This window comes from Suillus paluster, assembly GCF_016628075.1.
Source record: "Suillus paluster strain FC165 chromosome Unknown EDB91scaffold_3, whole genome shotgun sequence".
Lineage (NCBI taxonomy): Eukaryota > Fungi > Basidiomycota > Agaricomycetes > Boletales > Suillaceae > Suillus > Suillus paluster.
The window spans coordinates 803635-820668 of record NW_024537563.1 but is presented as its reverse complement, the minus strand read 5'-3'; the positions used below and the strand labels follow the sequence as shown (position 1 = coordinate 820668).

General features: G+C 49.0%; 6 protein-coding genes across 6 annotated transcripts; 3 read left to right on the top strand and 3 right to left on the bottom strand.

Annotated features, from left to right (window-relative positions):
* Positions 1-41: 41 nt before the first annotated feature.
* On the top strand, positions 42-1067 carry EDB91DRAFT_1234202 (uncharacterized protein; the record flags this gene model as incomplete). The annotated part of the gene is made up of 6 exons (XM_041321181.1): positions 42-89; positions 144-225; positions 297-400; positions 462-537; positions 569-642; positions 705-1067. 6 exons carry the CDS (start codon positions 42-44, stop codon positions 1065-1067), a joined length of 747 nt encoding a protein of 248 aa, XP_041183152.1.
* A 164-nt stretch (positions 1068-1231) lies between these two features.
* On the bottom strand, positions 1232-2285 carry EDB91DRAFT_1077513 (uncharacterized protein; the record flags this gene model as incomplete). Its single annotated transcript, XM_041314938.1, has 3 exons — positions 1232-1429; positions 1487-2178; positions 2249-2285. The coding sequence occupies 3 exons, from the start codon at positions 2283-2285 to the stop codon at positions 1232-1234; spliced, it is 927 nt and encodes a 308-aa protein (XP_041183151.1).
* Positions 2286-3049: 764 nt separating this feature from the next.
* On the top strand, positions 3050-5439 carry EDB91DRAFT_1242783 (tRNA synthetases class II-domain-containing protein; the record flags this gene model as incomplete). Its single annotated transcript, XM_041322225.1, has 13 exons — positions 3050-3098; positions 3154-3212; positions 3267-3365; positions 3416-3536; positions 3588-4039; positions 4102-4140; positions 4191-4343; positions 4397-4558; positions 4613-4673; positions 4723-4901; positions 4970-5080; positions 5135-5219; positions 5279-5439. The coding sequence occupies 13 exons, from the start codon at positions 3050-3052 to the stop codon at positions 5437-5439; spliced, it is 1731 nt and encodes a 576-aa protein (XP_041183150.1).
* A 75-nt stretch (positions 5440-5514) lies between these two features.
* On the bottom strand, positions 5515-7450 carry EDB91DRAFT_418868 (uncharacterized protein). The gene is made up of 8 exons (XM_041327207.1): positions 7215-7450; positions 7056-7147; positions 6917-7004; positions 6795-6866; positions 6650-6740; positions 6463-6593; positions 6349-6404; positions 5515-6285 (listed from the first exon to the last, which is right to left on the bottom strand). Exons 1-8 carry the CDS (start codon positions 7398-7400, stop codon positions 5640-5642), a joined length of 1362 nt encoding a protein of 453 aa, XP_041183149.1. The 5' UTR covers positions 7401-7450; the 3' UTR covers positions 5515-5639.
* Positions 7451-7877: 427 nt separating this feature from the next.
* EDB91DRAFT_1242781 (uncharacterized protein) lies at positions 7878-9581 on the bottom strand (the record flags this gene model as incomplete). The annotated part of the gene is made up of 6 exons (XM_041322224.1): positions 7878-8388; positions 8764-8894; positions 8948-9035; positions 9093-9199; positions 9262-9444; positions 9498-9581. 6 exons carry the CDS (start codon positions 9579-9581, stop codon positions 7878-7880), a joined length of 1104 nt encoding a protein of 367 aa, XP_041183148.1.
* A 3811-nt stretch (positions 9582-13392) lies between these two features.
* EDB91DRAFT_1286521 (fungal-specific transcription factor domain-containing protein) lies at positions 13393-17014 on the top strand (the record flags this gene model as incomplete). The annotated part of the gene is made up of 7 exons (XM_041324806.1): positions 13393-13539; positions 13607-13710; positions 13763-14273; positions 14325-14563; positions 14623-14782; positions 14836-15877; positions 15931-17014. The coding sequence occupies 7 exons, from the start codon at positions 13393-13395 to the stop codon at positions 16632-16634; spliced, it is 2907 nt and encodes a 968-aa protein (XP_041183147.1). The 3' UTR covers positions 16635-17014.
* Positions 17015-17034: the final 20 nt, after the last annotated feature.

Below are 17034 nucleotides of genomic sequence, written 5' to 3'. Positions count from 1 at the left end.
TGCATAATTCTTGCAGCTGATAACTAGCATCTATACCACTCATGCAAGTCTGGAATGTCATTTACGACCCGCTCGACTTCCCAGATTCTGTGCGTACCACATCGTGGATGTCAACATCTTCACCGCCTCATATGCCCGATTAGCTCTATCGCAGTGCGTTGCCCCTAGTCGATCAGACTGCGCAGAGCAAAATCAGCAAGTTTTATCGCCGTGAAGACGCTTGTCGTACGTACGCGACTCAGCAGGCTATACATTTGCACCGCCCATACTGACGCTTGATCTTTCATTCATTGAAGGATCGCTCATTGGCAATCTCCTTCCCAGAGTTTTACTCAAGAAGCGAGGTGTGGCTAAAGATGCTATGACGTTTGCAGCTACGGAGACGGGAAAGCCATACTGCGTATGTCTTCACAAAATGCTTCAGTCCGATCATCGCTGCCTTGTGCTGATTCTGTATTCAGACCACTCCTTTAGACCCTCCCTTAGCTTTCAACGTTACTCATGATGAAGGTGCAATCGCGATGGCGTTTGGAACGGGTGAATTTGGGACCTCCGGCATTCAGCATAGGAGTTGATGTCATGAAACTCAAAATTCCTCCGCGGACTACCTTTACTCAATTTGTTGACATTGTCGACAGCCAGGTGAAACGTGTCTTGTTCTTCGTATATTCGCGCTGTGCTCATTTCATCACTTATCACCGAAGCTCACTGTTCGAGAGAAGAATATTGTTCTTGCTGACGTCCCTGAGGAAGAGGCAATTCGCAGATTTTACTGGATATGGACCTTGAAAGAGGCTTACACCAAGGCTCTCGGGATTGGACTCGGCTTTGACTTCAGAAGGATAGAATATGATGTTTTGGAAGAGAAAGTCACCATCGATGGCGAACTTGCGAGAGGATGGCAGTTTCTGAAATTCGAAGTGCCGCAAAGTGGACATAAATATGTCGGCGTTGCTGCGAAGTTCATTGGAGGGCGGGGAACAAGCATATCAGATTTAAGTGAAGGATGTCTCGTTTGCTATGATGCTGTATCATTCGTTAACCGTGCGATCGAAGAAATGAGCTAGCCAAGATTTGTGGCATATTAGGGATGTACTGGAAATAAATGCTATACGCTAATCTATTGTGCGAAATCACTGCGGAATGGCGGAAAGGACTACATAAGTATGCTGCACTGATCGATATAATTAACTGAAAGGTTATGCTCTGAAAGTATGTGTCTAATGGGTAATCAGTATGCAAGGAAGATTTCTGTGCCAAAGAGCAAATCATCCTCAGGAAGGTTTTTGTTTTGGAGGGGCGTTGATTGCCAAACCCTTTTTGCGCCATCATTTTGTTTTCTTTGAGAGCCCCAGTGCATCCCGGAGAGCTCGAATGCGCTGAGCTCTGTGAAGGACGTTAGAACACTGGCCACCTGCTCATAAAATTCCTGCGCCGCGGAAATTAACGTTCCTGACCACAGGGACGAAAACTCATGGTGACTTACGGCAGTGGGAGCCCTGAAGATGTCTTTGGTCGACATCACTCGCAAATAGACCAAGTGAGGCGCATGCTTGCGCAGCATTTCCAAGAAAGGGACAGGAGGTGCATTGGTAACGGTTCCCAGAACGACCACAGGGACAGTCGAGCGGGAAAGCAGAGGAATATCATCCTCCATAAAACCTCCGCCGTTAAGATGAATGCTCCTTACCGGACGGCCAGGAATGATTAATTCGGCAGTCCGGGAGGAGCCAACGAACTGTGCCAGATTGGGAATTGAAGTTGGAGCAAGGTAAGGGGGTGGGGAATTGTGCGCAAACACGGTAGGAATAGAATCTACTTCGAGCTCAAGGAGCGAAGGCGTGATATCAAGGAACCTAGCAACGTTTTCATCGAAAGGGAAGGAGCAAGTGAACTGAAGCAAGTGGGAGAAGTGGATACGACTTGACGATTCCTTCAACACCCAGCTCACGCTCGAATCCACAAGCAAATTAAGGGAGGTTAACTCCGACATATTTAGGATGGCTTTTGCAAGTTGGCGATAATAGGCGGGGAAGACATGAGCAAGGGAATCTATAGCAATGTAAAAGGACCGCACGAAACGCGCGATATGCGGTTTCTTCGCAAGAGTGATGACGACACATAAGTTCCGCGACCAGACAGAAGCTGATACATCACGGTAGAGGATGCGTTGTGCCACTGGACAGAGATGTAGAGCAGGTTTGAGCAAGAGCAGCTAGAGATGAAGAAGAAAGGTACTGCGCGATACTATCAAGAAGTTCGACAGGCAAGTTGTGCATAGACATGGGTGCTGGTGGGCGATACTAAGCAGCTGAGACGGAGGAGCTCTTATAGGAAGAGACTCGGGCGCGTCTAGAATATAATTGAATGATTGCCGCCGTGTGAAGGGAAAACAGTCAAGCGAATTGAACTAAGTCAGACTAGTACTGAGAAAGTCCATGGAGAGATCACTTCAGTATGACATTGAAATTACCAGCTGTAAGCTTTAAGATGAATTTACTTAAAAATAAAAAGGGATACAAGGTGGTGGGACAACTTGCACGAGGCCGTATCGGAAAATTATATTTGCCGTTAATTACGTAACAGACATGCAACCCACCTGGCAGTACTCAATCGACTCAAGCCCTTTCCGTGAACCAACTAAGTTATACCGTAGTTACTGATGCGCAGTTCAGGGGGGCTGTCCATCGTGTCACTATTCACGAAACAACTTTTCGATTTCAGACCACCCTCGAAGTCGCACTATTTTCGAACACCAGCATTATGGAATGCAAAGAGGCACGTTCAGACGCGAGGCAATGCTCTTTCTGGTCAGTAAAACAATACGTTCCTCACGCGAATCTCCCGCATCCACGCTGTGCTAACTCGTATATTCTTAATAGCCCCATTTCCCAAACGTACTCATACTTGCGGTGAACTCACTCCCGCGCACGCTGGCATCCACGTCACATTGACTGGTTGGCTGCTCCCTGAGCGGTGATTACTTTAAATGGCCCGCTCTCCTTTCAGATTGCTTACTTTCGCTGAATAAAGCAAAGTGTCAAAAACAATGTCCTTCTTTCCCATCAAAGACTCTTCTGGAATAACTCAATTGGTCAGTACGCAAGGGGCATGCGAATAATCATCTGACCGCGCTGTCCGAACTTCCTGTAGAGTCCACTATTGCTATCGAGGGTGAAGTCCGCGTAAGACCAGAGCAGTCTCGCCGTGATGTCAGTTGGGCCTCTTTTTTAACGTTCTAGATGCTCATTCACCGTATCCTCAAGGAAGGCACAGGTCAGATTGAGGTCCAAGTAAATAAGTTTACTCTCCTTAATCCTGCGCATCGCAACATGCCATTCATACCTTCAGACAACCAGACATTGGTATGCGGAGTAACGCGGAGTTCTTCTAGTATTAATGAGATCAATAATAGGTCAATGAAGACCTAAGGGCACGTTTTCGATATCTTGATCTTCGTAGGACAGCACTTGCCGACAACATCAGAAAAAGGAGCCAAGTTGCTCGAACAGTTCGGGATACTCTGCATGAAGATGGTGCGTGCTCTTGATATCCGTCCGATGTTCTGTAATGACAGTCACTCCTAGGCTTTCTTGAAGTAGAGACTCCACTGCTTTTGAAATCAACACCAGAAGGTGCCAGAGAGTTTTTGGTCCCGTCTCGGGTCGGTCAATCAACCGCACAGCATGACGGAAAAGATACCCCCCTATTTTATGCTCTTCCACAGTCTCCGCAGCAGCCAAAACAATTGCTTATCTGCTCTGGAGCGATCGACAAGTATTTTCAGATAGCCAAGTGCTTCCGCGACGAAGATGGTCGCAAGGACAGACAACCCGAGTTCACGCAAATCGATCTAGAAATGGCTTTTGTCTCTTGGGGTGTGGACCCAAAGATTTGCTCATCTGATGAATGGCGAATCGGAGGTCACGAGGTCCGCGCTATAATTGAAAAACTTGTTGGACGCATATGGCAGCAAGTTGAAGGAATTACACTTCCGAGCTCGTTTCGGGTGATCACCTATAACGAAGCAATGGCACGTGTAAGCTAGCCGTTTTCCTGGTCGAGGGACACTTTAATTTGGTCATATTAATGATTGTTTAGTATGGTTCAGACAAACCCGACACTCGTTTCGCTCTGGAGGTTGTATAGACTGCTTGTGCGCTGATTGACGCTTACGCTGCTTATACTAGATTCAGGATATTACGACCTCGCTACCAACTCACACGCAGGCGTTGCTCGAGGACCTCGGGGAAATTCTTGAGGCCATCATTCTTCGTCCATCTGAAAGCTGCTCATTCTTGCGAGCAAATGATGAATGCAGCTACCAGAACGAACGAAATGTCGTCAGTTGTCTCTTCTTGAGCAGCGTTGATAATTTCACATGATCTGTTTGTAGAGCCGCTCTGTGATCGCCGATAATAATTTGTTGGATTGGCTGAGTGATAACCGGTTGATCAATTTGAAGCTGAGCGGCGAGGAGCATGCCCTTTTGAATAAAACCTTAGGAGTAAGTAGCGGTGATACCCTATGGCTATCTCGTCGTCGTAAAGTCCCCGAGGTATGCATCTATACTATGTCCGGTTCCCCAAACAGCATATTCTGATGTGAATAGGGTGGATCCACTGCCCTGGGTCGCCTCCGAACACGGATATCTGAGCTAGCACACGCCCGCGGTGCGTGCTGTCTACTGTCATCGCGGAGAGACGTTCATGCCATTTGTAGGAGATTATGTCCCGCATGCAGTTCCTCACTTCCTATGGGTCACCGAGTTTCCTCTGTTCACTCGGGCTGATCCTGACAAGGAGTTCTTGGCTCACGGGCGATGGAGCAGTACACACCACCCTTTCACAGCGCCAATGTGGCAAGATATAGAAGCCATGTATGCAGGTCGTATCGATCAGGTTCGTACTGGTTTGTTTTCGCAGCAATCCTTCGCCCCAGTAGTTTATCCTCGGTCTCGACTCTTCAGGTTCGGGGACAGCATTACGACCTTGTTTTGAATGGTGTTGAGATTGGCGGTGGCTCAGTCAGGGTACACGATGCTGCTATGCAAGAGTACATCTTTTCCCAGGTTTTACAGGTTTGTCCCTGTGGCGCTGTTGTACTTTGTCCCGACTCACTCATATTTTTATAGCTGAGTGATTCTGAGAAGACTTCATTTGACCATCTACTGCATGCCCTCAAATGTGGTGCACCCCCTCACGGCGGAATTGCTCTCGGTGCCAGAACAAGTTTTTGTAACCTACACACCAGAAGCTGACAAAAACCTCCGATCTAGGCTTTGATCGACTGATGGCTATCCTTTGCAAGACACCGACCATCCGGGATGTCATCGCTTTCCCAAAAACTGGAGCAGGCACAGATCTACTTTTCAGGAGTCCGGCGGCCATCAACAAGGAGGTGCTATATCAGTATGGTGTCCGACCTACACGTGGTTGAAGCATGTCGGGGTGCTTTTATCGCAGGCTAAGCACGTGTCTATGATCAAATCATCAAATCGTGAAAGGTATCATTGAATGTCCTTAGTTAACTGTCTGTCCGCTACATATATCATCATATCTCGTCGTAAAAGCAAACAATAAAAATCGAATATGCAATTATTGAATACGTGCGAATTGTAGTGCTTCTGATTGTGTCAACTACGGAGTTTGACTAAGGTCGAGTTCCCCAATGATAGTCTGAGTCACATCTCTGATTGTCGAATCGACAACTAATGAGGATTGAACTGGAGTCACGTCGTCCGTGATGGAAGGATATGGTGACTCTCCATACGTAAATGACTCCCAATTCGTATCGGGTTCAAGAGGACCTCCGTTTCTATCGGGAGGTGAAGCCTGGGCTTCAGTGGGTGAGGCATCAATAACGTCACTCGCATGACGGACGTGTGTCTCATCAATGACTGAAAGAACACTCCGAAGCTTAGACTCTGACTTCCGTGCATGATGCGTGTTGGTCGGCGGATGCGACTGACGACGCTTAAGGTTAGCCGAGGGTGAAGTCGACCGAGGAGGAGTCGAAGACGGGTAGACAGAATCAGCCCATTCCGAAGTTGTAGCGTAGAAACCCCCATTTGGAGCCCAAGAATTATTAATGATCGCTGGGGAAACGTCAGAACTCGGGGGTGGTGGCGTGATAGCCAATGGGCTCGGCGAGGGTGAGGGTGCATTAGCCATTACGGCCAGCGGAGGAAGAATGGTGAAAATTTGGTCCTCCGCCTGAGGGGGTCCATACGTGTCAAATGGGTCTGGGACAGACTGGAGCATCGCTTCCAAGATGGAATCCGATCTACAAGGCGGGGATAGGCTTTGAGTAACAGATAGCGATTTACAGGGCATTAATTTGACTCACGCTTTGCTCGTGAACCTATCAAATACATCCATAGTCGAGCGAACGGCTACGCAGACCTGGAGGCGAATAGGTTAAGCATTTTACCAAGGTGCGGTGATTTGTCAATACGCATACCTTGCCTTGAACCACGTCCCAGACTTCTTCCTCGTGTTCCATTATTTCTTGGTAGTGTTGCGCCTTGAGACCATCCAGGTCATCCACTTGACGCTGGAGGACCACAAGCGCTTCACGGAAGCTTTGCAGGTCTGGACAGGATTACGTAGTCATTCAAAGATCGAGAATAACGGAGGAATGGGCCTACTTCGCTGCTTTTTATTCATGTTACTCATTTCTGTTTGGCGAATGATTTGACTCTTTTCGCGAAGAGCCTTCTCGTATGATGCGGAGCGCTCCTGTGACGTGACATGTTAAAGGGTCCGACATGAGGCTGCGGAAGAGCTGCGTACGTTTACGATCGTTCGGTATGTGTCCAAATGCTGCCGCAGTGGTTTCTCGAAACTCTTATCAAGCGTCTCCGCCTATTCAAAATATAAGAATTGAAGCAAGGAAGAATGGCGGTATTTCGTACAAGGACATGCCAGTGGTTACCAATGAGATGATGAAGTCCTGAGGCAGCCTGAAGTCTTGTGCCTGCTTCGTACGAAGGTCCCTTCAAACTGCATGAATGAGCTCCATTTCCCTCAGATATATTGACAGTCGGAGCATACCCAGAACATTTCTCCAAAGCATCCGCAAATGCAAAGGTCACTTTCGACATATGAAGTAAAGCAGCACGATAATTCGCGCTCGCATTCATGAGCTGCGCAGAAACCCATCATGTATCAGACTCTTCTGAACTTCGGCGACATATTGACAAAAAAACAAACATCATCATAAGACTGCAAGCTAACTTTGAGGTTAGCACGGGTAATGATCTTCTCAGGACCGTCCGCGCCAAAATTCATTGCAGAAGCGTGTGTCGCGTCTGAAAACGTGGGTGACGGAGGTCCAGGAGAGGATGTGCGCTTCGGCGATATAGCAAGGCCAAGCAACGAACGAGGCTGTCGAGGCATGCTGGAACAACGAGGTAGTTTGTAGGTGATGCAGTGCAGCTGCAGAGGATGTCTCCTTACTTGGCACACGAACCGTACTCCCGAATTGGGTCACGGGCGGCTGCCAAACCCGAATGCCTATATCTCTCATCCGACGTATCTGACTGAAGGCTCCGTTCAACCAGATGTTGCGGGCGTTGTACACGGAAATAAATAAATAAAGTCACAGCAACTCCACCAATGAATGTTGGAATCTCGAGGATCGGTAACAAGCTAATGTAGCGGAGTATGCAACGAAATTCAATATTAATGTACCTATCCCACCTCACCCAGACTTCCTTTCTATAAGATTCAGCGACGAGGTGTAGTTCGCGCGAAGTACGACTGCAGTCCATCGTTAGACAGGAATCCGCGGCGCAGGCGTAAATACTGAAATACCAGGGGAGAAATCAGCCACGCACGCCGCAGCCTTTCAGATGGCAACATACCTATCATTCCTCAGGCCTTCACACCCGCCGAGATGGCAGTCATCTTATCTGGTGTGTCTCTGAGGAAGAATAATTTGGCTCTTCGCTGTCGTCTTCCCTCCTTGCCACCTCCACCTCCTGCTCTCTGCAAAATTTTGATATCTTTCACATGCGGCGAGTTCACAAAAAACTGCATCTCCACGCCCGTCCGTTGTATGACATTCCGCAGGGTGAAGGATGTGTCAGGGCCCCGCCGTCGTATGGACAGCAGAACACCGGAGAACGTAGTAGGTGCATACTCGAGGGTGACGGATAATACCGACCCAGGAAGAAGTCGGTCGGGGTGTCTTCTGGCAAACCAGGTAGCCAACCATTGTTGCTTCGTAGGGTGCGGGAGACTTTTTTGCAAGTAAGCCATTATGCCTTTGCCTTTGCGCAAAGCTTCCAATTGAGAAGCAGGTACTGCTGGCAGCGGCGGAAGGATAGCAGCCTTCGAGAAAGGATATGCTGCCGTATGAGTCGACAACTGTCTGGTGAATGCTCTACATGACATTGGGAACATAGTTACAGAGTCGAGTAAGTGATGTTCGTTTAGTTTCGTAGCAAGTACCCTTCAAGTGGGCCGGAATTTGCCGAGCCTATGCCGACATGGCAATTATCGACAATATTGCATTGGGAACAGGCAGAGTATGTATGAAAATAATACATAGCGAAAAAACAAGATATAGAGCGTGGCAAAAGGTCGATTCGTACAGCCTGATTCCCAAAGTGCACGCAAGAGCAGAGGACAGCTGACGTACAGGACACGAAGGGCCGCGCTGTGCGCGTCAAGGTCAGTTTTGTAATTAGAATCCACGTCCGCGCCCTCTGTGATTTTCGCTTAGTTGAGCGTACGGAACATATTGTGAAAAGCTCACCTGCCGCGTGCTCTATAGGGGCTGTACCCGTACCCGCCACGGTGTCCACCTCGATATCCACCGCGGTAACCTCCTCCTCCCCGCCCTCTCCCCCGGTTGAAGCCAGGAACATTAGTCCGCTTTGAAGTTACCTGTATAGGAAACGATTAGAACTATCCTGATGCTCTGAAAGCGTAACGAGCACTTTTATTAATCGTCCGCGGAATAGGGAATTGTCCATAGCTAATGCTGCATCTATGAATTCAAGCTCGGCGAATTCGACATAAGCGAACCTGGGAGTGAATGAGAAGTAAGGTGAAACGAATGTTAGAAGCAAGGGATGCACATACCCTTTAGGGTGTCCGGTAAATTTGTCACAGAGAATAGTTACACGATTGATAGTCCCGCAAGCCTGGAAGTGCGATTGGATCTCTTCTGGGGTTGCCCCGTAGTCCACCTGGATAGAAAGAACATCATGAGCAAGGTTATCACCGCGGGGGAAGACGCAGAGAGTCGCACATTGCCAACAAATACACTCCGGCCGTCAGCGATGGACTTATCCTCCTCAGTCTCCATTGGAATACCCTGGTCCGCCTCAGTAGCAGATCCGCCGTTGACTGACTCTGCAGCTGCCTGCAACTCCCTCAGTTTTTTTGCCTCGCGTTCCATTTCCTCTACCCGTTGCTTCATGAGCAGAATTTCCTGAGTGCAAAGTTTGAAAGGAGAGTAAGTTAAGAAGAGAAGAAGCAGCGAACCTTCGATTCAAATTCATCACCATCATCAATGGTGGAGTCCACACCTTCCACAGTGGGCGTTTGTGTCGCATCAATATCGGCCATGACAATAGTCCTTGTGACAAACACTGAACACTTGCCTAGTGGAAAGTTTCTCGGTCACTTACTATGTGCCAAATATGGGCAAACAACAACTTCGATCTAAGACTTTGGCTTATATTGTACTTATCACACTCTGCCACGCTTCCTAAGTACATACAATTGGTGGACGCCGGAGAGTGCCTCGAGAACGCAGTACGCATATTGTCCGCCTTTACATTTCACTTTATCTCATCACCAGTGGCCACAAGTACACTTCTTTGAAGTTTCCTGAGGCAGACGCGAAAGCCGAGATGACGCATAATACTCCCTTCAAGCCCACACAGGTCTCTGCATGCAACAACAGCCCTGAAAACCTTCAGGCTATGCGACCAAAATTTTTGGCAGTCTGGAAAGTGCGCCTTACACGCCGGTGCAAAGCCACGAAGATGCCTCGTTCTGATGGCGTGCATTACCGTTAAGGCAGCCATTGCCTCGCCCCAGCCTGAGAGTCCATGTTGTTTCCCTCTAGCCGACACCGCAGCTATTGGAGTCACCGCGCCTCTCACGCGTCTGCTTACAGATGAGACCCCTTGTCCTTGGTGCCCTTGCATAGCTTTCTCACTGTCATTTCTGTGCCACTTGAGACGAGACAGGTAGCATCTGTTCTACGAATATGTGGGTAAGCTCTGCAAGGAAGCTGTATCATCTTTTTTCTGTTACTTCCCTGGTAAGTTTAGAACCCTTCTGAGGTGGCGCCCTTCGTCTGCTCTATGAGCGCTGTGCGCCGCAATAATATGGACCGCTTGCTACTGAAATGCCTTTTGTCAGGATGGAATCCTACACATGAACGTCTCCGTCATTGATGCGATAATTTCGCATAGGAGACGCGTGGTCTTGATTTACAGGTCATATGCAACCTACATTATATGAATGACAGAAGCCCAGGGTAATCAACCAATTTATTTGTGAGTGCTTTGTCTGCCACCGATAAGTTGTCGATATAATTTTGTTTATCATCCAAATTAATTTTCTTCTGTCGCCTTCCATTCTGTGTCGTATGGGTCAACTCTGAGTCCATGAACATTGTTTAGAAAGCTTCCGCAAGAAGGATGACGACAGCGCACGTCGAAAGTGTGCCTCGTGCACGATTCTCATAAAACCCCTTAATAAGTATCATATTGGATAGCAGTAAGCCGACGACCGGACGGCGTCTGTGATATCGCAGTAGGCCGCAGTGTGTTGTGTCAGACAGCTGTGCTTCACGGAAAATTCGGGCAGGGTGGCTTGGCCAAGGCACTAGTTTAAACCATTAATGCATTGTCACATGAACATGGATTTACAAGAACTGCTCTTTTGGGTAGTTCTCCGGTCTAACCGGATGTCAAGTGCCATACTAGTACGAACACCCATCGAGATTCAAGAGTCCTCGGCCACGTTTGAGGTATGTACCCAATCCTGAAGCTAGGGCGTTGCTTATGCAGCCAATGGGGACCATTTCAGATATATTGTATTACGGGGACTTTGTGAAAAGGCGGATAAGTACAGATGATGGCACGGCTCCTGTCAGTGTCTTTCCGCAGCCGAAAAGTGGGGAAATATTACTAGTCCTGACAGTCTCCACAGTTACATCCTGGATCAGAATGGAAGAGCTTGTTTAGTAGCTCTTCTTTGATGGTGCCACTGCCAGGGTTATCCTTTACGAAAGGTGATCAGAGATCAGCGCTCAACAAGAACGCGCTGCAGATCCCCTATGTATCGATTCCTGCTCCTTATTCCGTGACGCTGAATTCACAAAGGCTAAAAAGGCACCACACGCAAAAGGCTATTGTCGCGTGTGCTGTCGATCAGACATATTGTCCTGCTGGAGGGATTAAATATGTGAAGCCACAAACCACGCACGGTATATACCGAGTTCGCCGCATGCGAGCACATTGGAGTAAATTCACGTTGCAAAGTGGAACCTTGATAGAGACGAAGCTCGCCGAGGCAGAATGGAGTCGATCATGACGTGAAGGTGTATGTGAGTATGAAATTCGAAGCTTGACAGGCGCTGGCTCAAGTTGGAAGTCGCATCATTTATTGCACCCGCAACCACCCTCGTTAAGTCTCGTTAAGTTCACAAGATCTGACAACAGCTATCGTTCAGGCCTCCGTAAGAGCCATATGACCTGGGTACTACATAGTCGAATGTTGTATATGGTTGGCGAGACGAATCGAGCACAATGTTGGAGACGCCGCATATGGCAAGCGGAGGGATGAGATCTAGAGATGCCGTACGAGCACACTTGCAGCATTAGAATTCACAGGATGCAGTGATCAGTGTCACCTTGCCTCACAAGCCACGTCTGCGAGGGCAAGAACTTACGTCGAATTGATCGGTGAACTCGAACGGTCGAGAAGGATGGAGTAGCAGAAGCAAAGTGTGATCACCTGAGCGACGATACTGCAGCTGAGGTCCAATCGCGCATCTCAAGGTTTGCCCGAATTATAGGCGGCCGTGCTCTTCACAGAATCCGAGGAATTCCCCGGCGGGAACATAAGACGAATGGTGACTAGAAGCTTCAAATGTCGAAGAAGGTAAGAGGCGAGCGTACACCTCACATGCGGCTGTAGGTTCGGAAGGATGCGAGTCGCACTTACGAAGGCTATAATCTGGGGATAACGCTGTAAATATAACTGGTCCAATGGGATCCTGAATTTCTATTGAACGGTGAAAGCCTAGAATGCTCGAAGTAGAGTGGACACAGTTCTCCCATTCACTCTCGACCCTGTCGGGACCATAGAATTGGGAGAAACGGCGCAGAGTCTAAACGCGGCGTATAACAGAATTCTGCTTAGAAACCAGATTGTGAAGGGCAAAGGATATGAAACTTTTGACGTACGCAACGACGAGAGTGAGTTAGTCCATCATTCTGGCACTTCGTCCCCTTCCATTGCTCATCACGTGTAGTCGATCATAGGGTCACAGAAAGGTGGGTGGTGATGTTTGTCCTCGGTGAGAATTGCTTTCCGGATGGCAACATGAACTCTTCCAGAAGAAGATTTAATTCCAAGAGACATATTCCATGCGCTAGAACAAGAAATAATTGTATAGCGCAGCATGGTCCCTTAATGGACCTGAGAGCATTTGAGCATAGATCAAGTCCATATCCGAGATATGTTGCCGGATACGAGACGGAATAACATACGAGGCACAGAAATTACTCCATTTAGAGGATAGTCGAGTTTCCAACCGCAATGATACGATCGGGGGACAAGAACTTGAACCCCAAGAGTTGCCCAGGAGCTATGTACAAGAAGTCCTGTGTCATCGATTAACAGTAAATTAGTAAGTTAAGCAATGCCTCTACTCGCTCGGAAACGTATAGACGATGAATAACCCAGCTCAAATTAGCGCTAAGAAGCGTGCCGTTTCCAACGGGTTCGGCTTCACAGACGTCCGGAGGACTTGGGAGAATGTGGAGAGTAATGGCTGGTCCACAGGAAAACTTTTTATGAGATTCATTTCCGAAAGCGAGAGGTATAAAGAGAACCAAACGTTGTCAGAGTAGTGACCAAGCCAAAAATTCCACTTCTACCCTGCCTCCGACCTGTGTTTGTCTTGCGTGCTTTGCAAAGCCTCGGTGAGTCCTCGTTTCAGTCTTACAGGCACTGCATGGAAGTCATTGTTACGGTGCTGACCTTTGCCGACCCCATTGGCAGGCTGCACAGCATGAATCAGCTTAGTCATCCGTGGTATAATCGGCCCGACCCGTCGACCTTCCGAAGATATCTTGAGGCCGCCCGACCACAAGGTCAATTGCTGGCAACACAAGGCCACGCTTCTCCTAAGCGTATGGTACAACACGACGATTTTTACTCCATGACACATCAATCAAAGAAGAAACGCATTGAGGATGATCCTCTTCCCGCCGATGCTGGCGCGAAACCTATACAGCTTCAGCGGCGTAGAGTTTGGAGGGCATGTGAAAGCTGTAGGCAAGTCGATCGAACATCCTCTGGTCTCATTTTTGTTCTCAAAGACTGATCACATCGATCGTAGGCGTAAGAAAATCAAGTGCGACGGCTGTGAGCCTACTTGCTCTCAGTGTCAGTCATCTGGATCGCAATGCACTTGGCTTCAGACCAAGGACAGAGCGGCCTTAAGCAGACAGTGGGTGTTCTCGCATTCTCGATCTCGCTCTTTGGCTCATCCCCACAAACAGCTATGTGCAGGAACTCGAAGCGCGTCTCTTGCACATGGAGTCGCTGTTCTCTCAGATCACCCCTGTGCTTGAACAGCTGGGGCCATCCTTGAATTTACCTAGCATTGCTGGTACCGCAGGGAGTGAAGACTTTCCACAGGCTTCCACTGTACTCCAAGCAATGTCATCCAAGGCTGTTTCGGACGGCCACAGCAGCAATGTGTCTTCCCCTGAATCGTCGACAATCAAAGTGGAAGACGATGTCTCCGAGTCTTTCGGACAACTCGCACTGGATGAGCACGGGCACATGCGTTGGATAGGTGGTTCCTCCACCATGTCACTCATACAATCCTTCCGTGCTCTCACGACATCTCCACTCCATAGAGTCTCTCCGATGGAGGAAGACCCGCGTGCACCTGGCCCTAGTGTCAATAAACTATATTTCCCAGCCTCTGTCTTCTTTGGGAAGGTTCACGCTCTTCCAGGCCCAGAAGAGGTCGAATACCCAGACGAGGATCTATGTGATAAGCTAGTAAGTATATCTTCCCGATCATCGGTTCTATCTGATCACCATCGCGTCAAGGTGGACACTTATTTCAAGCGCCTGCATTTTCTGATGCCTGTCCTCGACAAACCCTCGTTCATGCCAAGATACAGGCAATTGATGGCCAAGCGTGATGACATCGATTTCATTCAGGCAGAGGCTGCCTTCATCTCCGTCGTCTTCGCCGTGTTTGCATGTGCGGCACACATAGTCGACGATCCCCGTCTTACTGGCGAGAACCAAGATGACGGCGGTATGGGGATGGTTTACTATGAAAGGTTCGTCTCCGGCCGCCATGGAAACTTTCGACGTCCTCGCTAACGATAATCCCCGCTAGAGCACTTATATTACATTACATCAGCCACGCATCCATTCAAGTGTCTCACGTCCAGTGCTTCATTCTCATGTCTTCGTTCCTGTGTTCGATCAACTGTCTTCCGCAGGCCTGGCTACTCGTGGGACAAGCAGTGCGAACTGCTCAAGATTTGGGTTTGCACGTAAGTACCACGCGTGTTTCATGTCCGATTCGATCGATTAATTATTACTGCAGCGATCCCCGCGCCGTCTCACAATTTCTGCCACTGACAAAGAGACTCGGCGAAAAATATGGTGGAGCGTGTACTGCTTGGATCGCATGCTCGCTCTCGCTCTCGGCCGTCCACTTGGTATCGAGGACGCTGACTGCGACGTCGAAATGCCTGTTGCTGTCGACGATGAGAACTTGGCAGACTATTTCAGTGGAGCCAACCTTCCACAAAAAGTCCCATCGCTTATGACTGGTGCTCTCGCTTTGACAACCCTGTACCAAATCGCGGGACGGGTCCTGCGGCAGGTCTATGCCATCGATAACTGTAAGGATATTCTCGAGCAAGAGAAACGGGCAGATCTTCAGCATTCTGTAGAGGAGCTCGACGACGAGCTTAACAAGTGGTGCGAGGATCTTCCCGCTACGTTCAGGAACGAGGCGGTCACAGACCAACACGTCTCCATGGGCGCGGTGCTTTGCAGCCATTATTATTCCGTTTTAACCACGCTACATCGCAATTTTTTGCCGGTCAAGCGTGACCAGCCTATATTGCCCAAGTCTACCGCCAGAGCCGTTTCATCTGCCCGCTCCTGCATACGGCTAGCACCATCCATCAGCAATGTGGTTCCACCCTCGCACCATCTTGCTTTCTTTATCCAACACCTTTTTAGCTCCGCTGTCATCGTCCTTCTCTATGCCATGCATTCTCCCGATGCCAGAGCAGCAGCTACTATGGACGAAGCCAAGAGTTGTTTGACGGCACTCGAGTCCTGGGAAGGACGTTGGCCAGGGGCTCGAAAATGCAAGGAGCTTCTCATGGAGCTGACCAACACCGCAGAGGAAGCAATCAGGAAGGGTAGTGGCGATAGTAGACAGGCACAGATGATGCCCATGGCACCTCCTGCTGCACCTGCTATGCTTGAACGAAGGCGATCGCTTGTGTCATCACCCGGCCAAGTTCCAACGGTAAATAGACCCATCAAGAGCAAGCCACGGAGGATCAGCCGATCTCGAGATCCCGCCTCTACTCGACGCTCAATGGTGTCCTCCCCCTATCGCGTTGATTGTAAGCAGACACGAGCTTTCTGATGATCTTGGCTGACGTATCACGAACTACAGCGCAGCGCAACAGGTCAACATCGCGCAAGCGTGGTCACGACGAGAGCGAGGGAATTTCAGGCCCGAGCTTGAGCTACCAAGGCACCTTCTCCAGCCCACAGACAGCACCGTTGAAACCCAGCCCTCACAGCTCTCCAGCGTCTGTGAACCTCCCCTCACCGTCCATGGCCACACTCGAGACTTCGCAGCAGCAAGAGAGCAGCCCAAACATCATGGGTTCTCCGCCGTATGGTTATTCTGCTCCCCCACTCTCGCCATTGCATGTCTCGTCACCATATGACTATAGCATGCATCACAGCCCCCTTATATCTTCGAGCACACGCCAGTGGGACACTAATCCCGCCGAGCCTCGTGGAGTTGATTTGTACTCATCTTCTTCGCAGACCAGTTCTCTTCCATATGCCAATTATGAACCGTCACGATCTAACACGGACGCTACGTGGTACGGCGGGTCCTCAGATCATGGATACTCGACCCTTTCGAGCACCCCGCCCACTGCTTCATTCGCAGCTCCTGGACTACCGTTCCTGGGGCTTGATTACATTCGCAACTACAATCCGAACAGTTTCTCAGTAGGTGTTGACCCAGATTCTCTCTGGCAGTCTTTTGATGCTGGTGCATTTGGGTACGACCCTGAGTTGCCCTTCACCCTTGGTGAGGCGGAGCTTCACGAAGGCCAACACTCCTCTCCACCGCACCCTTAGTGCCTTTACAGGACGCTCCTCGTTAATTGTGTTTTCTTAGTTGAAATTGTACTTTTATGCTTTTTTCTTTCTACTTTCTCTGCTTCACATTTACTTGCGGATATGTGATTCATTCAATGAATGATATACCTATGCACGCACGTTCTCCACCGCCCAATTTGTTCGATTGGCCACTCTGTTGTACTTAGAAGCATATTACCTACTACTAATTTTTGACTTCGAGCTTCTAAGACCTTTCCAAAGCCATAGTAAACGTTGATGAAAATACATCGATGAAGCCTTGATGAATTACTTACCACCCGGTGATACGATTGAACACCTTCTGCCGACTACACCGGCTCCGGCTCGGGTATTAGTTTACCGGTCGAACACTAGGCGCCCACTCGCTTAAACAAGCTGT

Excerpts from the sequence above, each read along its gene's own strand:
- EDB91DRAFT_418868 (XM_041327207.1), bottom strand. The coding sequence starts at position 7,400 with ATGCCTCGACAGCCTCGTTCGTTGCTTGGCCTTGCTATATCGCCGAAG. Across the intron at positions 7,005-7,055 it reads GCTTTGGAGAAATGTTCTGG|TTTGAAGGGACCTTCGTACG; the intron begins GTATGCTCCGAC and ends TCATTCATGCAG. Across the intron at positions 6,405-6,462 it reads GGGACGTGGTTCAAGGCAAG|GTCTGCGTAGCCGTTCGCTC; the intron begins GTATGCGTATTG and ends ATTCGCCTCCAG.